This window comes from Giraffa tippelskirchi, chromosome 2, assembly GCF_054371585.1.
Source record: "Giraffa tippelskirchi isolate mGirTip1 chromosome 2, T2T-mGirTip1v1.2.pri, whole genome shotgun sequence".
Lineage (NCBI taxonomy): Eukaryota > Metazoa > Chordata > Mammalia > Artiodactyla > Giraffidae > Giraffa > Giraffa tippelskirchi.
The window spans coordinates 151619402-151642941 of record NC_137276.1 but is presented as its reverse complement, the minus strand read 5'-3'; the positions used below and the strand labels follow the sequence as shown (position 1 = coordinate 151642941).

The 23540-nt window shown below is 43.0% G+C and overlaps 1 protein-coding gene across 1 annotated transcript in view; it reads left to right on the top strand.

The window, feature by feature from the left end:
• MCF2L2 (MCF.2 cell line derived transforming sequence-like 2) overlaps window positions 1–23294 on the top strand; it is a 255566-nt gene extending 232272 nt beyond the window's left edge. Inside the window, exons 26-28 of the mRNA XM_081571158.1 lie at window positions 21307–21395; window positions 21786–21892; window positions 21968–23294. Of these exons, the coding sequence (XP_081427284.1) occupies window positions 21307–21395; window positions 21786–21892; window positions 21968–22103 (332 nt within the window). The 3' untranslated portion in view covers window positions 22104–23294. The remainder of the gene's footprint in view (window positions 1–21306; window positions 21396–21785; window positions 21893–21967) is intronic.
• The last annotated feature ends 246 nt before the right edge of the window (window positions 23295–23540 follow it).

The following is a 23540-nucleotide window of genomic DNA, read 5'->3' as shown; positions in this document are numbered from 1 at the left end:
GATGTCTGGCTCTAGGTGAGTGATCACACCATCGTGATTATCTGGGTCACAAAGATCTTTTTTGTACAGTTCTTCTGTGTATTCTTGCTACCTATTCTTAATATCTTCTGCTTCTGTTAGGTCCATACCATTTCTGTCCTTTATTGAGCCCATCTTTGCATGAAATGTTCCCCAAGTTAGGGAAGTTTTAGGCTATTATGTCTCCAACTTCTCTCTCTCTTCTTCTGGAACCCCTGGAGTACAAATGTTAATATTCTTGATGTTGTTCCAGAGGTCTCTTAAACTATCCTCATTTTTTACAATTCTTTTTCTTTTTTCTGGCCAGCTTGGGTGATTTCCAGTATTCTGTCTTCCAGTTTGCTGATCCACTCCTCTGTATCATCTAATCTACTGTTGATTCTTTCTAATGTATATTTAATTTTAGTTATTGTATTGTCTAACTCTGCTTAGTTCTTTATATTTTCTAACTCTTTAAAAATTACTGTCTATGTTCATTTATTTTTTAGCTCATTCAGCAGAGGGCAAGGCAACCCACTACAGTATTTTTGTTGGGAGAATCCCCATGGACAGAGGAGCCTGGTGGGCTATGGTCCATGGAGTCACAAAGAGTCGGACATGACTGAGCAATCTAAGCACAGCACAGCATTTTATTATCATCACCTTGAGCTCTTTATTGGTTAAATAAGTAATAAGTATTGCTTAATGTTCTTCTAAGGTTTTATTCTTGTTCTTTCATTTGGAACAGTTTCCTCTGTCACCTCATTTTGCCTAACTTTCTTTTTTTATTTCTATATATTCTATCATTTATGTTTCCCAATGTCAGAGATGTGGCCTTATGTAGGAGATGTTCTATGGGGCGCAACTTCTCTTGGATCACCAGAGTGGTGTGCTCTATGACTGCCTCCTCTGTGAGCTGTATGGACTTTTCTGTTGTGGTGAGGCTGACTACTGTAAGCATACCTGTAGCCAGGGCTGGCCCCCATCCCAATTGGCTGCCAGGCTCTGCCTCAGAGGATGCTCCTTGCCTGCTGGCAAGCAGTACTAGGTCCTGGTGCAGTTGGCTTTGTGATTCCAGGGTTCCCAGGACTAGTGCTGGCCCACTAGTGAGTGGGTCTGAGTCCTAGGCCCTCTGGTAGATGAGGCTCGGTCCCTGAATGCCTGGGGATTCATGGGGTCTTAGGGCATCAGGCCTGCTGGTGAGTGGGGCTGTTTCCCAGAACCAATCATCTAGAGGGAAGATTCCAAAATGGCACTTGCCAGCACCGGTATCCTCATGGTAGAATGAGTTCCTAAATATGGCTGCTGCCAGCACCTGTATCCCCAGGGAGTTCCTAGTTTCTTCCTACCTCTCTGGGAAGTTATACAAGATTAGCAAGTGGTCTAACCCAGGATTCTTTCAAACTATTTCTTCTGCCCTGGGTCTTAGGGCATGTGAGATTTTGTACATGCTCTTTAAGAATAAAGTTTCTATTTTCTAGTGCCCTCTAACTCTCCCAAAAGTAATCCCCACTGGCCTTCAAAGCCATTGACTCTGGGGGCTCATCTTCCTGGTGCAGGACTGCTGAGCTAGGGAGCTCAATGTGGGGCTTGTATCCCTTGCTCTTTGGGGAGAACTTCTGCAATTGTGATTATCCTCTTGTTTGTGGGTTGTCTACCAAGTGGGTATGGATTTTAACTCTACTGCTTTTCTGCCCTTCCTACTTATCTCATTTTAGTTCCTTCTTCATATCTTTAGTTGTAGATAACCTTTTCTGCTAATCTTCAGGTGTTTCTTATCAGTAGTTGCTCTACAAATAGTCGTAATTTTGATGTAGTCATGAAAGGAGGTGATCTCGTGGTCTTCCTAATCTGCCATCTTGGCTATCTCTCCTTTCTTTGTCTTTTGACAGTTTGATCATATTATGAATAGGTGGGGGTCTCTGAGTTTTTATTTCTGACGCGTTTTTTAGATCACCTTGGATGTGTACATTAGCATTTTTCTTCGAATTTTGGAAGTCTTTGGCCATTATTTCTTCAAGTATTAATTTTTCAGTCCTTTTTTCCGTCCCCTGGGATTCCTGTTAGGTGTATGTTGATATGCTTTTTGGTGTCCTACAGGCTTTTGAAGCTCTGCTTATTTTTTTCTTTCTTTTTCTTTCTATTCTTCAAATTGGGTAGTTTCAGTTGACCCATGTATGAGTTCTCTGATTCTTTCTTTGCCTGCTCAAATCGGCTATTGAATCACTGTAGTGAATTTCTCACTTCGGTTATTATACTTTTCAATCCAAAATATCTATTTGGTCCTTTTAAAGTATAATTTCTCTCTCTTTATATTCTCTATTTGATGAGAGTTTGTTTTCATACTTTAGTTCTTTATGTATGGTTTCCTTTCGTTCTAAACATTTTTAAGTTGATTTAAAGTCTTGGTCTGGAAAATGCAATATCTTGGCTTCCTCAGGGACAGTTTCTATTGACTCCTTTTTTTTTCCTGTGTATGGGTTATGTTTTCTTATTTCTCTGTATGCATCATAATTTTTCTTTGGAAACTGGACATTTAAAATGACCTAATGTGGCAACTCTGGAAATCAGATTCTCCTCTATCTCCAGTGTTTGCTATTATTGCTGTCTGTGGTTTATTTAGTGATGTTTATGAAATAATTCTATAAATCCATATTCATTGTCATGTGTGGTCACTGAAGTCTGCTTGGTTCATGATTGGGCAGAGGTTTTCTTAAACACCTGAAATCAATAAACATTCCAGTCTTTGCCAAGGGATTCTGTGTGCACTTTAGAGCCCAACTTTAATACTAAGTTAGACAGGTGGCAATTTCCTTAGCCTTCACTTATTTTTTGTGCAAAGTCTCAAAATCAGCTGAGGTGAGAGCATAACGTCTTCTCTAAGATTTTTCCTGAGTGTGTGCACAACCCTTGGCATGTGTACAATGGCCTTCTAGAATCTCCAGAATATTTGGAGTTTTTCAAAACCACTATGGATACTTATGTTTTTCCTTTAACTTTTTGATTATCTTATTTTTGCCCCAGCTGTTATCCAGTGCCTCAAGCAGCCAAGAAATTAAATAATCACCTCTAGATATTTTCTCAAAGGGCCCTGGGGAAAAGGCTTTTCACACTGAGGAAGCTCTTAGTCGGTTAATAAAGACAGCCTTGCAAGTAGGATATTCCAAGGAACCCCCAGACAATCAAATAATGACAGTTTTCTGGGAATGAGACTTTGAAGGGGGTCCCCATTCTGCCCCTTCCTAGAGCTGCCAGCTTGCTAATTTTCACCATGATTACAGGCTGTTGGTTTCCAAGGCTGCCACTAAGAAAAAGGAGTAGAATGGGACTAGGGTAACTAAAACACCACAAAACTCACTGGTCATACTGAGATTCATCCAGTCTTCCTGAACTAAGTCTCTCCTAAACCCTTTGTTTAATTTCCAGTATTCTGAAAATATTGTGGCTATTTTTGCAAATTTTTTACATGCTTTCATTGAGGAAAGAATTTTTGGAGGTTTTTTATCCCTACACCATTTTCACAGATGTTATTCACTATATTCCCTTTAATCACTAAAAATCATCTTTGAATAGGCTTTATCCTTCACATTGTCTTTTCAAGTGATATTGGATAGGAAAAATCCAAAACAAGCTTTATCCATTGAGTTCCAATATTTCTTTCAGATAATGTTGCTAAGGTTAAGGAATGCTAGTTTCATGTGAAAAACCTATCTCTTATCATTTATACTGGCAACAATTTTTGTTGTTTAATGAGGAAAATTATATACACGTGGAAAGATAACTTTGTCCTCAGAGACTTAGCAGTAACAAAACCATTTTACACTCCTTCTGTGTCTTCTCTGATCGTGAGCTCGTCAGGAGGATGTGCGGGTGGATGTGCGTCATAAGATGTGGAAAAAAGATAAACTAAGAAGTGTGATTGGAAAACTAGCACATCAGTTTTCAGTCATGACCAAGAGACCTAAGTTCTTGATTTAAATTGTAGGCCTCTGCCAGGAAATGTAACAAGATTATGTAGTTAATTTTAATTTATATGAAGGTAAGATGGGGGGAAAGATATGCTTTAATTTTGCCTTTGAACTATTAATAATATGCTAAATATATGTTATGGTAATGGAATATGAGTGCTCTGGAGGCATAACACAGAAAGATATAACAACCCTAGTAGGAAAAGTTACTTATTTTCCCCAGAAACAAGCATTCTAATTACAATATTGTTCTAGAAATCCTTACTCTCTAGATCAGTGTTTCATGAAGGGTGGTTTAGGGACAACTTGCACTGGAATTGCTTGAAGAGCTTGGGTCAAATGCAGACTTCTGGGTCCTGGCCTAGAACTGTAAAATTAGGATTGCTAGGGTTTATGCTTGGAAATATACATTGCAGTTTATTAAAGTTTCTGGGAAGAAGCCTTAAACAATTTTTAAAAGAGCTTTATTGAAAAAAATACAGCTTTATTGAGGTATAATTGACATAATAAATTGCACGTATTTAAAGTATACAATTTGGTAAATTTTGACACATGTCCACACCTGTAAAAGCATCACCACAATCAAGATAATGAACACCTCTTTTATCCCCCCAATTTTCCTCCTGTTTCTTTTTATTACCTTTCTCTTGTACCTCTCATCCCTTTACAGCTCTCCAAGTGATCACTGATCTTCTATTACAATAGATTATTTTGAATTTTCTAGAATTCCGTAAAGAAACATGTAGCACGTACTTTTTTTTTGGTCTAGTTTCTCCCACTTAGCATAATTATTTTGAGACACATTCATGTTTCTTTGTGTAGCAATAGTGTATTCCTTTCAATTGCTGTGTAGAGTTTCATTGTTTGGATGTACCCCAGTTTACATATGGTTTTACCTCTTAATGTATATTTGGTTTCTTTCCACTTTTGAGGGGCTAATGCTGCTTTGAAGATGTCTGCAAATCGTTTTGCAGACATATGTTTTCATTGCTCTTGGGTAAATACCTGAGAGTGTAATGGTTAGGTCATATGGCAGGTGCATGTTTAACTTTTTAAAGAAATTGCTAAGCTCTTTTCTAATATGGTTATACCATCTTATACTCCCATAGCAGTATATGAAAGTTCCACTTGCTCCACGTCTCACCAACACTTGGTACTGTCAATCTTTTTTCATTTTAAGCCTTCTAATAGGTGTGTAGTAGCATGTTACTGAGGTTTTAAGTTGCTGTGATTAATGGTTGAGCATCTTTTTGTGTGCTTCCTTGCCATCAATATATCTTCTTTGGTGAAGTCTCTGTTCAAATCTTTTGCTCATTGTTTTCTTACTATTTAGTTTTGAGAGTTTTTTAAAAATATATTCTGGATAAAAGTCATTTATTGGATATGTAATTTGCAAATATTTTCCTTCAGTATGTAGCTTAGTTTTTTATTCTCTTTAGAGTATCTATTTAGGAGAAGAGGATTTTAATTTTTATGAAATCCAATGTTGTTTAAATTACAGACCATACTGTGGGTGTTATGTGTAATAAATATTTGTTTAAAGATAACAAAGATTCTCTCCTATGTTTTCTCCTAGATGTTTTATAGTTTAAGTTTTACACTTAGGTCTCTGATCCATTCTGAGGGATTTTTATTGTATTTGCTATGAAGTGTCAATCAAAGTTCAGTTTTGTGCAAATTAATGATTGTTCTACTACCATTGTTGAAAAGACTCTTTTTCCACCAATTGACTATTTATATATGTGCATCTATTGCTGGATGCTCTATTCTGTTTAATTGATCTAGTTTTCTATCTTGACATCAATACTTTACTATCCTAGATTTCTGTAGCTTTACAATGTCTAAAATCACATTGTTTGAGTCTTTCAACATTGTTTTTCCTTTTTAAAGTTGTTTTGGCTATTCTATATCTTTTACATTTCTGTATATATTTTAGAATCAGTTGTCAATTTCTACAAGAAACCTTGCTGGGATTTTGATTGGGATTGTGTAAAATCTATAGATCAATTTGGTGAGAAGTGATATCTTAAAGATAGTGAGCTTAATCTTCAATCTAAATTTGAACTAGATCACCCAGTTCTTCTTTGCCCCATAGAAAAACATGTTTGTTGTAAGATCTTGGTATTCATTCAGTTAATAACTCAGAAACAAATTTCTGAAGTCTTCCTCAAGCCCTAGCACTCTATGCTCTAGGTTGTGACAGAAACATGAAATATAGATAAGAAGCAGAAACAGACACTAGCAAGTAGTTTAGACTGAAAAAAGCAATCAAACTGAACTGAAACATCAGCCCAGAGGTGTAGTTCCAGCCCCTTTCATCTTCAAACAGGCAAACAGAGGGTCAATTTCACACAACTTTCCAGCAGCAGAACCAAGTGCCCTGAGCCTGGCTCACCAAGAAGTTCTGATGAAATGTCACTTCAAGTGATGCCAACAGCAAGGGCTCTACGAACTCAGAGAGGACTCTGTGCCCTGTGACTGAGTGAGCAGGAGTGGGGCCTTGGGCTGGTCCCTTTAAGGAGATGAGACTCTGGGTAGAACATAGATGCAGGGACATCAGCCAATAGGGGAGGGAGATTCCTCAGGGAAGTGGTCAGATCAGGAAGGTTAGGATCTCAGCCCCAGCACTTTATACAGATCTACACCCTGCTCCATCCCTACACTGCCACATCCCTCTCTCTTAACTAAAGGGAATTGCAGAGTCAAAGAGGCTGTGGGCTGGAAAGAGAAGAGTGTGACCTTTGCGTGGGACACAGCAGCGCAGGTCAAGGAGGTCAGCAGGCACCGTGGTTTGGGACAACTTCTACACATACTTCCCTTGTGGCCTGACCCCCTTGACCAGGAGGCCTGAGGACACCAAAGAAGATCAGGCTCACTGGGAAGGGGCTCTGGCCACAGACGGCTTTTGCAGGGCAGCATGGTGCCTGGTATAAAGCTCTCCCTGTCCTGGCAGGCTCCAGAGCCCAAAGCAGGAAATACAGGCCGCAGGCCCATCCTAGCACCTGGGCAACTTCCACCCATCACATGGGTAATGAAGGTGGACCCAGGAACCTTTGAAAATCACCAAGCTGCCTCCAAGGGACCATGTTCAGTGATGACCTGGAGCCAGGCTTGAGAGGTTCCTGGGTAGAGTGGAAGTAAATGAGGTTGAGAGAGAGGGAAGTAAACCTCCAGTATCAGACAGAGGAGTCCGGCTTTAACACAAGTGTAGGCAGTGAGGGCCCCTGGAGGTTGAGACCTGGTGCTGTTCTCACAGGCTGAAACAACACCCAAATGAAGAGTGTGATTCTTATCACTGTCCCAGAAACTCATGCTGTTTCCCTCACCAAGTCAGGTAATTTGGGCTCAGGTGGAAAAAATGAGCACTTAATGTGCACATTGTTTATTGCTTTATTCAGTGCTAATGGAGCTCACGGTAGAAACCTGGATGGACCAAGAGTCAAGGCACACAGGGAATGGCAGGATGGCCAGAGAAGTGGGAGGGATGCCAGGCCCAAGTAAGCCAGGATTGCAGAAAGGTTTTCCAAATGACTAAGAAAATAAGACCAACACCTACACACTTTAATAAATTTTTATAGTATTCTATATGTCTACATGTGCATAAAATCAACGTATAAAATCTATTCAAATTGGCTTCTGTTTGAGAGTTAAAAAGTGAAAGTGTTAGTAGCTCAGTGACGTCTGACTCTTTGCGACCCCAGGGACTGTAGCCCACTAGGCTCCTCTGTCCATGAAATGCTCCAGGAAAGAATGTTGGAGTGGGTTGCCGTTTCCTACTCCAGTGATCTTCCCAACCCAGGAATGGAACCGGTGTCTCCTGCTTTGCAGGTGGGTTCTTTACCAGTTGAGCTATCAGGGAAGCTATCTTTGAGAGTGCTGGTTTTTTTTTTTTAATTTCATACCAAGGAAATCTATGATCTGAAGCAAGCAATAGGTGTGTACTCATTTTATAAGAGGTGTCCAGTGTTGCAGATAGTTTCTGTTGATTCTAAATAATTGTGTGTGTTCAGTCGCAAAGTCATGTCTGACTCTGCAACCTCAGAACTGCAGCATGCCAGGCTTCCCTGTCCTTCATTCTCCCTCCGAGTTTGCTCAAACTCATATCCATTGAGTCAGTGAAGCCATCCAACCATCTCATCCTCTGCCAACCCCCCATCTACATAATTGCTTTTCACTGATTTTCCCTTATTACAAGGGATTTCCAATTAAGTTTTAATTTAATTTAAAATTTCTAATTAAAAAATATTAGCTCCCTGGCCCCACTGCCAGCCTCAGGCATCTTTTCCAATGCTAGGTTGCTGAGTTGCAGTTGAGTCATACCTGTCATTTTGAAACCTACTGTAAATGCTTTTGCCTCTGGCTGTTTTCTGTGACTTTTCTATGACCGCCAATTCTACTCCTATTGTCACCTGGCTGCCCTGCCTCCTACTTTGCTGACTAGGCAAGTGTACCCTCTGATGTTAATTCATTCAGCTTCTCTCTTTCTACCCTGAACTCTCCTGATCATCCTCCTTCCTCTCTGCATTCCTCCTTGTCTGGAGGAGGATACACTCATACTTCTTTCAGGGTTCAGTTCTTTCTGGTGCTCCTTACCCATCTATTCCTGCCCACTTAGAAACTCTCCATCTCTAATTCTTCTCCCTGTTCCAAGGCACTCAGGAGGTGCCCAATAAACACTTGCTGAATAAACCCATAGCCTGGGATCCAGTTCAGGAACAGCCTGCTTAGTAGAGGCTCCCCTAAAATAAAGAGAGAAGATAGTGATAGGAAGGGGTGAGGGCTCTGGTGGACAGCTGAGTCTCTTTCCCTCCTCTCTCTACTCACTCCCTTAAGGAGTACCCCTATCACAGTATTGAATGTGCTGTATTATAATTTTATGATGTGTTTAACTTTTTGTCCCCACTAGACCATGAATTTTCTCTAGGGCACATAGGTTGCCTTATTAGTTTTAGTTTCCCTCAGGCTTCATATTTTATAAGAACCTGGCACTCAGGTAGATACTCAGTAAATGTTTAGTGAATAAATGAAAGAACTGATGGAATAATCACATCAGGCTAGCAAACCACTCTGTAAGAAGAGCTAGGAGGTGATGAGCTTTAGCTCATCTCCTCACCTCTCCCATTTCAAGATTTGCAGCCAGTTAGGTGTTAACTATGTAATCTGGCAAGTGGAATCCCTTTAACATTCCTTTGTTGAATGTCATCCAGAGATCTGGGGCAAGTCTTAGACCACAGATGAAGGAGGAATAGGAAGCAGGTCCATAAAGCTTTAGCTAGGGAAAATCTGGTGTGAGCCAATACCACGCCTGCCGTAGAGAACGAGTGTAGGGAGCTCACGTGTATTTCTCTAAAGCAAAGGCAATGAAGTGGAATTTGTACCCTGGATTGAAAATATGGAAAGAGCTACCAGTAGCAAGGAAAACTCAGTCCCCAGCACATGTAGGATTCAAGGTAAGATCCAATGGTAGAGTGGAGCAAGAAATCAATGGGGGTGACGCCAGCTGCTTAGAAGCTGAGGAAGATAGTACCCAAATCTCAGCCCTTCCTTAATCATATGAGTAAGAAGAAAAGTATAAAATCAACTTCCTGCTATTCATTTGCATAGATCCAATTAGGCCAGAATGAAAATGAGGGCAAATATTTCACATTGAGAAGTAATTTCCTCATTGGAAGAGCTGTCCTCTTAAGGAAATGGTTGTAGGCTAAGAGCATTGCCAGAATGCCACTGCTTTGGAAGAAAGACACTGAATGGGGGCACTGTATTTTTTGTTGTATCCGGGATTTATGGATTTCACCTCCTCCCAAAGCTTTCCCTGAAAAAGTTAGGAACACTTGATCAATCAGTTTTCTGGTAGGCAGAATTGGGCATGGGGTCAAATAGGAACAAATGTGGAGACATTTTTATATTTTGTATTTTAATGGCATGATAGATTATGTGTTTATGGGGCTTGACTGTGCTACTTTTGTTGTCATTTTTTCTTTCCTTGGCTATTTAAAGATAACCTTTCCCAAAATACCTTCTTTATGCTTTTTCTACTGCCTGTAATCGAAGTATCAGGAATTCAGTATTTGAGACTTTGGTTTTAGATTATCATGTGATTAGTTCACTGGGACATGAGGGATGTCTTCAGGCATATACTTTATTTGGAAAAGGCCTCTAAAAGAAGTTTTAGTTCAAAATACATTTATTGAGCACCTATAAATTACAAAAAGACATTAACGAAACATGTACAGCCCACCCCTCTTCCAGAACAAGGCTAACTAGTGTATGTTTCTTATTCAGACTTCTAGAACCTTGGATGCTAATAAGCATGAAATGGCAAATTAACAGAAAGATAGCCACATAGTTAAGAAATTGAATATTCCATTTTGGTTAACAAATATTAATGGCAATGGCATTTAATTAGGCAATCCTTCTCAACTAGGGTGTATATGTGTGTTATAAAATTTTATATTTGAAAAATGAAAAATGACATATTTTCTTCTTAGTACAGACCAGAAAAATTAAGGCTTGAGAAAAATTATGGCTGATGAGAGTTCATAGAATGTAATCCCTAAGTTTTCTCTGTATGATAAGGCCTGTCCCTCCGTGTAGCAGAATCTCTAGAAGGTATGAAATTTTTGTTTTTCTTTACTGTGGAGACTTTGTATTAACTTATGGGAAAAAAAGCATTTTTAAGAAAAGATAAAACCAGATTTTCATCTCCTAAATAATTGGCTTTATCCCCCAATGCTATCTCTGATCAAGTCATATCTTGGCTGCCCACTTAACCGGTGACTCCAGTTTATCAAGTACTGTTAGAAAATTGAGTTTATCCGTTTTGTCTAGTCATAAAGTATGTTTTGTTCTTGAGGTGTTTCATGTTCAAGAATCTCTTGAAGAAAACAAAAGATCCTTTGCTTGAGGACAGGCAAGTCAACATCGGTACAATCTACAAATGAGCATGTATGAGCCTGTTAATAAAGTTATAACTCCTCCTTTATCCAAAGCATAAAGATGCAAATTGTCCAGGTGCCTTTCTTTGCTTCTTTCCGTCTCTGTCCAGGTAGTTGAGGTCATCAGACCCAAAGACATGAAGTAAGCAGAAGAACAGCTGACATTCAGTTAAGGGTGTTCCAGTCTAGGCTTGGTTGTAGACTGTCCATATATATTTATGTATAACTGTGTATATCTGTATGTGCACACATGCATGCACACACCTTAAATGCAGGCTGGTTTCAGGAGGCAAAAAGTTATAATGGTAATAACTCTTAGGTTGACATGAGCTTTGGTGACTTTTTCACTAGCTAATTTCACAAAAACCTGTTAGCTCTTCAAACGACTGGCTGTTGCAGCAAAAAACTGAGAGTTACATGGTAAACATAGTATAGGACACTAATGTGGCAAGGATGTGGAGCAATAGGAACTGTCATTTGTTGCTGATGAGAATACAAAATAGTACAAAGAGTTGGGCAGATTTTCACACAGTTAGAATAATCTTACCATGTGGTCCAGTGATCATACTCCTTGGTACTTACCTAAATGTTTACCAAACTATGGTACACCCATACAATGGGATATTATTCAGCAGCAAAAGGAAATGAGCTGTCAAGCCTTAAAATGATATGGGGGAAACAAATGCATATTGCTAAGTGAAAGAAGCCACTCTGAGAAGGTTATATACTGTATGATTCCAACTATACGACATTCTGGAAAAGAGAAAAGGAGAGACAACGAAAAGATCAGCAGTTACCAGGGGTTCAGTGTAGGGGGTGGGAAATGAGTAGGTGGAATGCAGGAGATTTTTAGGGTACTGGAAAAGTTCTATATGATATAATGGTGGCTGCATGGCGTTACGCATCTGTTAAAACCCACAGAAGGTACAACACAAAGAGTAAGCTATGGACTTTAGTTAGTAATAGTGTATCAGTTCTTGTTTATCAGTTGTAATGAACATACTGCACTAACGCAAGATGTAAATAATAGGAGAAACTGTGGGGAGAGAACGGTGAAGGGTCATGTGGAAACACTCTGTACTTTCTGTTCAGTTTTTCCATAAGCTTACACCTGCTCTAAAAATAAAACCTACTATTTTTTTAATTTAAAAAACCCACACACAGTAGTATAGTAGAGGCTGTTGAGACCTCATCCTGATCCTTTTTGTTCGTCGGTTGCTATCTTCAATTGACCAGAGCCATCCATCCAAGAAATACGTGAGAGCTTACAGCCTCTCTCTAGGGCAGCTTGCCTGGCTGATTCAGGGCACAAAAGCCAGCCCTTCTCCCTCAAGATGGGACACTTGTGGTGCCATCCATACCCCAGCATTTCTTAGGTGACCAGGCTGATGCTAGACCTTGGCTGAACCCTTATCTGCACTGGCTTCTTCCTTGCTCTATCTTCTGCCCTCAGTCCCTTACACATTTCAGCTGAACGCCCTTTCTTCTCAACTCATTTGCACAATCTGCTTCTGGAAACCTGACCTAAGACAGTACCAGGAGAGGTCCTAGAAAGGATGGGACTCTGGTGTTGGGTCACTGCTGGCCAGATGGCCATGAGGCATCAGTAGGTGGAATATTGGGAGTCCTGGACACTGGCCTGTGTAGCTGTTCAATTGTAAGACCTTCCCCAGTGGTGAACTGGGATCAGATACAGGCAGACAGGGATGCATCAGCAAGTGCAGTGTCTCTAGCATTTGACAGGTTTGGGAAAGATACTAACTATCAGGAACGTGGAACTGGGAGGGTACTGCTAAGCACCACTGGTGCACTGAAGAGAGTGAAGACAGTGGCGGACTCAGAGTAATTGCCAATTTAAAGCACAGTGTGAGAATCAGGAGGCCTCATCACCTACAGCAGAGGGCATACTTGAGAGAAGGATGAATTCTCAGCCTAGGCAGGTCTGCCGCCTGATTATATGGGGTCCCTAGTGCCAACAGATGAAGCAGGCAAGTTGGGCCCTGAGAAAGAAGATGTGCAACCAAAAAACTGGAGAATATCTGGGTACATGCCCTTGTTCCCCTGGACTAACAGAAGTGTGCCATTCCCCCTTGTTGGAGGATCAGCCCTTCTCCTCCCTGCAAGATTATGCAGAAGTCTCAGATAAGACATAGAGTAAGTCCCCTAATATGAACAGGTTCCATTCTAAGAGTGTGTTTATAAATCCAATTTGTTCATAAGTCCAACAAAGTCAGCCTAGGTACCAAACTAACACAATCAGCTATATAATACTGTACTGTAATAGGTTTATAATACTTTATACGCAAATAATACATAAAAAACAAACACACAAAAAAATAAACCTTAGTACCTTGAAAAGTACAGTACAACAGTTGGCCTACAGGGGCTGGCTTTGAGTCAACAAGAGTTACTGTGAAGATGAGTCACTGACTGGAAAAGGAAGAGGAGGTGGGAGATGGTAGAGCTGCAAGATCATCAGCAATAGGAGATGGAAGGCAAACTGCAATTTCACTCATGCCTGACTGATGGCACAGGTTCTGGTTCCTTGCTGGATTCAATTCGGTCGACCCTCTTCAAAAAACAATCCAGTGATATCTGGGTAGTAGCTCGTTTTTCCTCATCATAGATGACACATTAGCACTAGATTGCATTCTGAATGGCTGCTGCAATCTTCGTGTACCATTCTAGGTTTGGATCCTGTGTCTTAAAAACTAACAGTGTCTCCTCAAATAAAGAAAATCCCCTTGCCATTTCCTGCAATGTGAATCTCTTTGGTTCTTCAGTTACTTCTTTCTCTTGTCTCTCTACTCTTGCAATTACTTTCACTTTTGTTTCCATCGTTATCACTTGGTGCTTCTTAGCAATACCAGCTACACGACCCCTGCTTTTACACTTGCTTCCAGACATCCTGGGCTTGAAATAAAGATACTGTCCTACTGAACTCTACACATTACTGTACAGTAAAGTACACAAAGGCACAACTACTTTCAGAGGCTATACACATGCAACAATGTACTCCAGACACATGAACTAACTTACGTGATTGGACATGTGAATGCAGCTTCTTCCTTGGCACCCCCGTACCTGCACAATGGGCTCATGAATGGAGAAGTCTTGGCAGTAGAATGGAAGGCTGTGCATGGTCCCAGCAGCATGGGCTCCCTATCATCAAGACCAGTCTAGCTGCTGCCAGTTTTGACTGCCAGTACAGAGACCCATGCTGAGCCCTTGAGGAGAACAGGTGATTTCATCAGGCCCTCCAAGCTGGAGAGTACAGTGATTCACCATGAGTGGGGTTGATACCTGTGCCTATCCTACTCTCTGTGCGTCAGTTTGCAACACCGAGAATAGAACACTGCTTTGATTGAGTGATTCATTCTGGCAAAAGAGGAACAGCCATGGGCATGTGACCACAGGACCAGCCCACTGATCCTATCACATGTTCAGATGCTGCTGACTTGATAGAGCCTCTTGAAGGCACCTGTGAGCAGCAGTTTGGACATGAGACTGAGGGGTTGGTGTGCTAACCTCAGGATGCAGTAATGGCCACTTTATGGCACCAGGACCCCAGGAGGCAGAATATATGGATATGGGAGCCAAGAGGTTGAATGAGTTGTGACCTTATTCATTGTCATACCCAAAGTGACCTACATGGGCAATTTGTCCTCCCATTCCTTCTACTTCAGCCTCAGTGGGTCTGAAGGTCTTGATTCCCAAGGGGGAAATTTCCACCAGTGGACATAGTAAGAGTCCTAGTTAAATCTATGTCTGCTGCCTGCTGCTGATTGTCCTTAGGTTGTACCCTTAAGTCATTATCTCCCTCCCACTCATTCTACATCCTTTTCCCTCTCACCTGGCACTTTGCTGGTGGCATACGTAGTGGGTATCCCAGACTCTTGTCTGGCTTTTGTCCTTTTACTTGCCCATTTACAGTGACAGTGGGGCAGGGAAGTACTAGGACATGTCCCGGTGGATGACAGGAGCATCAAATGTGTTCCTCTCTGCCTCTGTTAGGTAGCAGGCTGACCACCTCCTGATGATCAGGATCAAGGACTTCCTGGAGTGTGACAACTGTTTCCTTTGTCTGATAGTCTTTATATTTTATTCTTATGGGAAAATTCTCATTAAATCTCTGATTAAGTGGGCAAAACCCATTCAGCTAAACCCAACTAGACACCTCAGAGGGCAGCTGGTTCCTGAGCTAGGTGATAGTTTCCCAATTGTGAAGTTTCTTTGACCCCAGCTCCTAGCAGCCCTGAAAGTCTAAGGCAGCAGGATCTGGCTGCTCTAGAAACTGGCAGGGATTCTGACAACAAAATTTATTGCTGTCAGTCACTCAGTCATGTCCAACTCTTTGCAGCTCCATGGACTGCAGCATGCCAGGCTTCCCTGTCCTTCACTGTCTCCTGGTGTTTGCTCAAACTCATGTCCACAACAAAATATGCACTAAAAAAAAAAAAAAGAGTACTGTGTGAATATGTGGAAACTGAAAGCAACTGAATGCTTCTGAGTGATTCCCTTCCTCTTGGCCAGAGTTCAGTTAGTTCAGTTGCTCAGTAGTGTCCGACTGAGACCCCATGGACTGCAGCACACCAGGCTTCCCTATCCATTACCAACTCCCAGAGCCTACTCAAACTCATGTCCATCGAGTCAGTGATGCCATCCAACCATCTCATCCTCTGTCGTCCCCTTCTCCTCCTGCCTTCAATCTTTACCAGCACCAGGGTCTTTTCCAATGAGTCGGTTCTTCACATCATGTGGCCAAAGTATTGCAGCTTCAGCATCAGTCCTTTCAATGAATATTCAGGACTGATTTCCTTCAGGATTGACTGGTTGGATCTCCTTGCAGTCCAAGGGACTCTCAAGAGTCTTCTCCAACACCACAGTTCAAAAGCATCAATTCTTCAGCACTCAGCTTTCTTTATAGTCCGACTCTCTCATCCATACATGACTACTGGAAAAACCATAGATTTGACTTGATAGACCTTTGTTGGCAAAGTAATGTTTCTGCTTTTTAATATGCTGTCTATGTTTTCATAGCTTTTCTTCCAAGGAGTAAGCGTCTTTTAATTTCATGGCTGCAGTCACCATCTGCAGTGATTTTGGAGCCCAAGAAAATAAAGTCTGTCACTGTTTCATTGTTTCCCTGTCTATTTGCCATGAAGTGATGCAACCGGATGCCATGATCTTAATTTTTTGAATCTTGAGTTTTAACCCAGCTTTTTCACTCTCCTCTTTGACTTTCATCAAGAGACTCTTCAGTTCCTCTTCACTTTCTGCCATAAGGTTGGTGTCATCTGCATATCTGACGTTATTGATATTTCCCCCAGCAATCTTGATTCCACCTTGTGCTTCCTCCAGTGTGGCATTTCATATGATGTACTCTGGATATAAATTAAATAAGCAAGGTGACAATATACAACCTTGACATGCTCCTTTCCCAATTTGGAACCAGTTCATTGCTCCATGTGCAGTTCTAACTGTTGTTTCTTGACCTGCATACAGATTTCTCAGGAGGTAGGTAACGTGGTCTGGTATTCCCATCTCTTTAAGAATTTTCCACAGTTTGTTGTGATCCATACAGTTGAAGGCTTTGGCATAGTCAATAAAGCAGAAGTAGACGTTTTTCTGGAATTCTCTTGCTTTTTCTAGGATTCAACAGATGTCGACAATTTGATCTCTGGTTCCTCTGCCTTTCCTAAATCTACCTTGAACATCTGGAAGTTCTCAATTCACATACTGTTGAAGTCTTGCGTGGAGAATTTTGAGCATTACTTTGCTAGTGTGTGAGATAAGTGCAATTTTGTGGTAGTTTGAGCATTCTTTGGCATTGCCTTTCTTTGGGATTGGAATGAAAACCTGGCCAGAGACAGGTATGCAAAGGAAGTGGACACTTCGGATAGAGACCACATCATAGATGTTCAAGTTTATACTCTGGGGCACCAAGGAAAAGATCTTAATCCAACCTAGCACTGGTGCAAGCACCCTGGAGATCTCACCTGTCCTGAGCTCTGGAGAGCTATTGGGATGAACTAGGCAGAACATGACCCCATTGGTTGACTCCTAGAAGGCAGAGAAAGAGCACAGTGTCAACACTGCACACAGTTAAGGGTCCAAGCACTGAGGACTAATAGACTTCAGCTCCATCTCTTTGTATGAATTATTTAACTTATTTGTGCTTACACTGTTCTCATCAATTATTTTACAAGATGGAAGTGATACTGTATGGTCTTGTTATGAGAATTAGATGAAGTTCTTAGGCTGGTGCCTAGATTGCTGTTAGCATATTGAATAGCAATTAGTTACCCACCTTTGTTCCTTCAGGGAAGGAAAGGAAAGCTCGGGGGTTTATGAATTGCTTTAAGGTAGCTCTCTACTCCCCAACCCCCAAGTTAAAATAATATACTTTAAGTTATATGATGGAGATAGTTATTTTAAAGGAATAGAGGAATAAAGGAAACTCCAGTTTAAAAAAAAAAAGAAATAGTTTACCCCTTTGGAGTCCATGGAGTAAGAGCCGCCCCTGAACTAACAGGATCTACAGTTGTCCCTTTATGCCACCTAGTGGACAGCACGGGGAAAGCCCTAATTTTATCTTCAAAGTCTATAATTGACCAAAAACATGTATTTTTTTTTTAACTTTTTATTTTGTATTGGGGTGCAATTAATGGGCTTCCAAGGCGGCACTAGTGGTAAAGAATCTGCCTGCCAATGCAGGAGACATAAGAGACAGGGATTTGATCCCTGGTTCGGGAAGATCCCCTGGAGGAGGGCGTAACAACCCACTCCAGTATTCTTGCCTGGAGAATCCATCCTATGGACAGAGGAGCCTGGAGGGCTATGGTCCATAGGGTCGCAAAGAGTTGGATGTGACTGAACTGACTTAGGATGCATGCATAGCCGATTAACAATGTTGTGATAGTTCCAGATGAACAGTGACGGGACTCAGCCATACATATACATGTATCTGAAGAGGATAGTTTAAACTCACTAATGGGCTCACTTGTTAGTAAATTTCATTTTTTAAGCAAAATAAAAGATCAGGATTTTAAAAACTAGGTGCTAAAACTAAACTCCCTAGATATTTTAGGATTTATGTGGCATGTGCTATAAAGATCATTTGCTGGAGGAAAAGAAAATACATACACCCATCCTTATCAGCATGAATTTTCATGAGCCACCTTTTCTATTCTTCCTGTCCTTCTTCACCAACACTCCTTATGCTCATTCTGTACATGGACTGGGAGTGTCCCAGGCTTGGGGTAAACCTTCCCAACACACTGCTGGACCTGGGCTGGTACCAGGGTCATTCTGATCATTTTCCAAGAATACAACTATCACTTGAAATTTTGCTATACTCAAACTAAATATTTGTCAAGGGTCTGTGTGTTCGGTTTGGTTTTCTTCTGTGTGTGTGTGTGTGTGTCTGTATGTGTGCTCCTGCACACATGCACACTCTGCTTCCTGTTAAAGCCCTTTTTTAACCTTTATAATGTTTCCTCTCTCAGATGTTTATGAAGTTGAAGACAATGGCAGACAAATATCCCCAAAATATTAGTAATAATAGCACACTGGAGTGCCCAGAGCAGTTCTGAGATGTTCTCTTCAGTATTATTGTGATTACTAGTAACAGTAATCATGACAAGTGTTATTTATTGAATTCCATATTACTTTATAAACATTTTTGCTAATTCTTACATCAACACTGCAAAATAAGTATTATTATTTTAGAAACAAGGAAGCTGATGCTCAGAGAGGTCAAGTGGCTTACCCAAGATCACACAGCCAGTGAATGAGGGGCAAAATCAAAACTACACACAGGTCTGACTGCCTCCAAAGCCCTTGCTCCTACCCCAGGCAATGGGCCTCTCATTCATTCACTGAGGTGCCTGTGATGTGCCAGACCAATTCTGGGGTCCCCTCAGTGCTGCCACCTGAGTACTAAGACTTAGTACCCACGACTCTTGGTCCCACAGAGTCCATGGCCAGTGAATCTAGGAGAAAGGGATTAAATATGGAAATGACAAAGACTGCCCATGAGCTGCACCTTCCTCCCCTGCACAACCAGGGGCTTTGACTGAGAGATGTTCTCCAAGGCTTCCGGGTTCTAAGAATTCTGGGTTCCTTCCAGGAACCACAGGGGAGGCTGGGTGAATAGGGTGTGGTTCCTACTGTCAGAGCCCAGGGCCCACGAGGAAGACATGTGAGGGCTCACCCAGGGCAGATGTGGTTTGCCTCAGAAGAAATTCTCCTTCCAAGGGTATTGTGAGGAGAATGTGGGTGACAGAAGCCTCCTCCCTGCACCCATCCTGCAGGGCCAGCAGCAGAGAGGGGCCCAGCACCAGGTCATCATGTCACCCCAGGAGCCACTTATCCTGAGGAATGGCTGGAACTTGTCCTCAGGGCTTTTAGTTCCCATATTTCCTCCCAGCCCGCTGTCACCCCAGGCTGTTTGCCCATGTTCTATGACTGATGAGGCTTCGGGGCCCAGCTCCATCCCCAGCAGGTACCTCTGGGGTCCCTCTGGGGTCCCTGGCACCTGGCATTGTCTGGGTCACTCAGACCTCGGCCCCTGGAGACACAGCTCTTCAGTTCACACAGGGGTGGTCAAGAACATGGCTGCTCTGCTTCTAATAACCTTCCAGCAGGACCACCATCCCTCTGTCCTCACTGTCTGCCCCTGGTCTAAGGCACCCAGGCTGGATGATCACCCTAACGAGGTGTCTCTGGGGGTTCCTGTGGGTGCCCTGAAGTCACATCAGGAGGAGGGCAGTGGGAGGCACCTCCCAGAGCCAGGTTCTCCTCTGCTCTCCCTACCACCTCCCAGGAGCCAGAATTAAACCAGGCTGTGCCCTTGCATCAGGCTGGGTTTCTGGAGGCTGCCCCGCTGCTCCCTGTGTTGCTAGCACAGCCCCCACTGCCCTGCTCTGGGGAGGACCCCGGGCCCCAGAACACAGTTAGGGGGGCCTCCGGACACTAGGTTGGGAGCTCCCACTTGCTGGCTGCCTGCTCCCAGAGATACTGTGCCCCACCCCACCCCACCCCAACTGCAGGCTCCTTCCACTCCCTCTCCTCTGCCAGTCCTCTGCCCAGAAGGCCCTCCTCCATGGGCCTCGCCCCAGTGCCCTCCTCGTGAATTCTCACCTGAACTAAAAACTCTCTCCTGTACTCAGATTCCTGAGGGATCTGGAACTCTGCTGATGCTCAACCCAGGGCTCCCTCAGGTGGACTCATTTTGCAGATGCTCACCGCCCTAAGCTGACTTGGCAGCACTGTGCGGACAAGGATCATGTCTTTTAGAGCATAGCGTAAAGAGTAGGAATGTGTAGGGAATTCCCTGGCAATCCAGTGGTTGAGACTCCAAGCTCTCACTGCCCAGGGCCTGGGTTCAATCCCTGTTTGGGGGCCTAAGATTTCACAAGCCAAGCTGTGTGATTTAAAAAAAAAAAAAGTGTAGATTCCAGCTGCAGTGTTTACAGCACTTCCCTGATATCTCAGTTGGTAAAGAATCCACCTGCAATGCAGGAGACTGGGGTTCGATCCTGGGTTGGGAAGATCCCCTGGAGAAGGGAAAGGCTACTCACTTCAGTATTCTGGCCTGGAGAGTTCTATGGACTGTATAGTCCATGAGGTGGTAAAGAGTTGGACGAGACTTTCACTCACTTTCTTGTAGTGTTTACAGGCCAAGGGAATTTACTCAACCTGGTGATTAATCTCTCTCATCTCAGTTTTTCATCTGTAAACTGGGGCTAAGGTCCATACAGTTGTGTGAGGCTTCACTTCTGATAAATGCCTGACATCCCAGCAGACACAGCAGGCTCAGCATTTGGTGGGAGAGGCTGTTGCCCACAGTGTCTTTAACAGGCCTGGCAGGACAGGTGCACAGTGATGCTGCTAACTGGTAAATGAATCTCACTGGAGAGAGAGGCAGGATGTACTTACTGTCCCTCTCATTTTCCCTTGGGGAGAGCAGTGACATTTGGCAGAGGCTGCCAAGGAGATGGGAAACAAGCAGTTATCAGGGGAGAGAAGGAGGTAAGGATGAGAGGAGGGCAGGAAGGAGAGGAGGGTGGGAAGGAGTGAAGGCAAGAAGGTCTTCGAGACAAAAAGACAATGACTTTTCTTGGAGGACAGGGAGGTAGGGCTATGAGTACCATGTGGACACGTCTTCTCAGTCACAATTACAGAATTTTGAGCTGGAACAGGTACCCCTCCTCCTGATCCAGGGGAAGCAGTCCTATCTTGGGAGAGGAGGGAGAGATGGGGAGAATGGGTTTCTGGGGACCTGTGCTGCCCATTCCATCCTGCCCTTGGGCAGTGAGGGGTTGGGGGGGGTGGGTTGGGGGGAAATGTCCTCCCACGCCCTCCCCCACAGCAGGCCAAATTCTTCACTTTCCCTCCCCAAGGTTGCTCAAGCAGGGAGTTTATCTCCATGGAAACCTCTGTCAATTGTGAAGGTGCAGAAGATTTGGAAAAGGAGAACAGTGCCCTGAATGTAATTTATTTCCTTCTTACTTCCTTCGTATTCTCCCTTACTCGTGTTCATCAGCTTGTACTGCCCGTTCTTCCTCTCCCCTTTCCCTTTCTTCCTCCTTTCACGATTCTCACCCATAAGGACCCAGCTTAATCAAGGAAGCTGAGATCACTGGATCTGCAAAGTGGCTCCCACACCACTCCCCACCCCCTACCCACCACCCCCAGCCCAGCATGCGCCGCATCACCGGCTCCTTAGCGAAGCGCTGGTTTCAGGCCAGAATTAGAGGCTCTTGCTGTGGGACCTGAGTGGCCCCGTGGGAGAGTTGGGGTGGCCCCGCCCTGCCAGCGGGAATCGCCGTGTGGATCTAACCCACCTCCCAGCACTGCATCACTGTCCCTTCCCTTCCAGCTCTCGGGACTTTTCCGGTTGGACGACAGTTACGAGACCTCCAAGTCTGGTCAGGAGAAAGGGGAAAGCATCCAGGGAGAGAAAGAGGGCTGCCAGGAGGAGGACACGTGAGTGGAAAGCGAAAAGAAAAGTAAGCCAATTTGTTAGCAGTTGCTCCTCTGACTTTCTTCTTGGAATTTCAGGGCCACGAGCAAAACTGAGGAGAGCCTTGGAATGTCTACTGGCTTGCTCGCCCCTGCGGGGAAGGCCAGTTTCCCCCGAGCAGAGGCAGTGAGGGCGCAAGAAGGGAGCCTGAGGCCGCCCTCCGCAAAGAACTGATACTCGTTCCAGACCCCCGAGCCGCCCCGGCCGACTGTATTCCTGGGAGCTGCTTCTGTGGGCGCGGAGCAGAAGCAACAAAGGGATCTCACAGCCCACAGATCCGCTGTCCTGCCCGGGGGCGACTGGACTATCGATCCCGAAGCCTGAGGAGCGGTCCACGTCTGCGCGGGGAGCCTTGGGCTGTTCTACGCGCGGCCGCGCGAGCGCAGGGACTCGGAGCAGACCCCTTGGAGAACCTGCAGATGCCGACACGCGCCCGCTCAGGGACAGGGCGCAGAGTCCGCGGAAAACTGCGCCCCTCTAGACTCACCTAGAGTGCGGACTCAGCGGAGAACCTCTAGCTGCTCCACACGTACGCCTACGGAGGTTAGGGATCCAGTCCTGGAGAGCTGAGTCCAGGGTTTCTGAATGTTGGTACTTTCGACTTTGGGATAACTGCTGTGGGGGGCTCTCTTCGGCACTGTAGAATGTTTAGGGGCATCTCTGGCCTCTATCCCCTAGATGCCAGGGACACCTCCCACCCACTCACCCAAATTAAGACAATCAAAAAATGCCTTCAGACATTGCCAAATTTCTCCTGGGGCAGGAGTGGGGAGCTAGGTTGAGAACCTCTGATCGGAGCCGCTCACACTCCACAGGGCAGCCCTGCGCTTTTCTCCCTGAATCCCCACAAGAATGTTAACTGTGATACTTGTGTTACTTTGTTCCAGGGTTGTTTCCTTTTATGAGGGCTGGCTACAAGTTAACTTCTGAGCTATTTATGTTTAGATTTATTAGTTTTTAAGTTAGCTTCATTTATCTTCAGTAATTTATTTTTAGTTTTATTAGTTAATATTCATTGTGTTTTTAGTTTTCTCTTTATTTAATCTCATAGCTTTAAAGCTACCTGTTTATAACTATTTGGTCTTACTTAGTTCCTTAGTTTTTGAGTTATTTTCAGTTACTCATTTATAGTTACTTTGTTTTGAGTTATGTATTTCCAAATTAGTTACCTTTAGAATTATTTATTTTTAATTATCTATCTTTGCAATTGTTAATGTGAGTTATTTTCATGTTTATTCTATTTTTAATTATTGGCAATTTGGGGGTTATTTATTTTTACAGCTACTTATTTGAATAGTAAAAATTCACTGGAAGTTTTTTAATTGCTTTATTTATTTTCAGAATAAAACACCTGTGGTTATTTTAGGGCTTTGACCCTAGTTATTTAGTTTTAGAGTTACCTATAGTCACAGTAATTTATTTTCATTTATTTTAGAGTCTGGATTATTTTTACATTCGTTTGGGGATTTTTAGTTATTAATATGTGGTTTTAAATTATTTTCAGTTGTTGCACCTTGAGCATTATATTTTGAGTTTCTTACTTTCAGAACTTTTGAGATATTTAGTTTTTGAGTTATTTTCAGAGTTACTTATTCTCAGTCATTTCTTTTC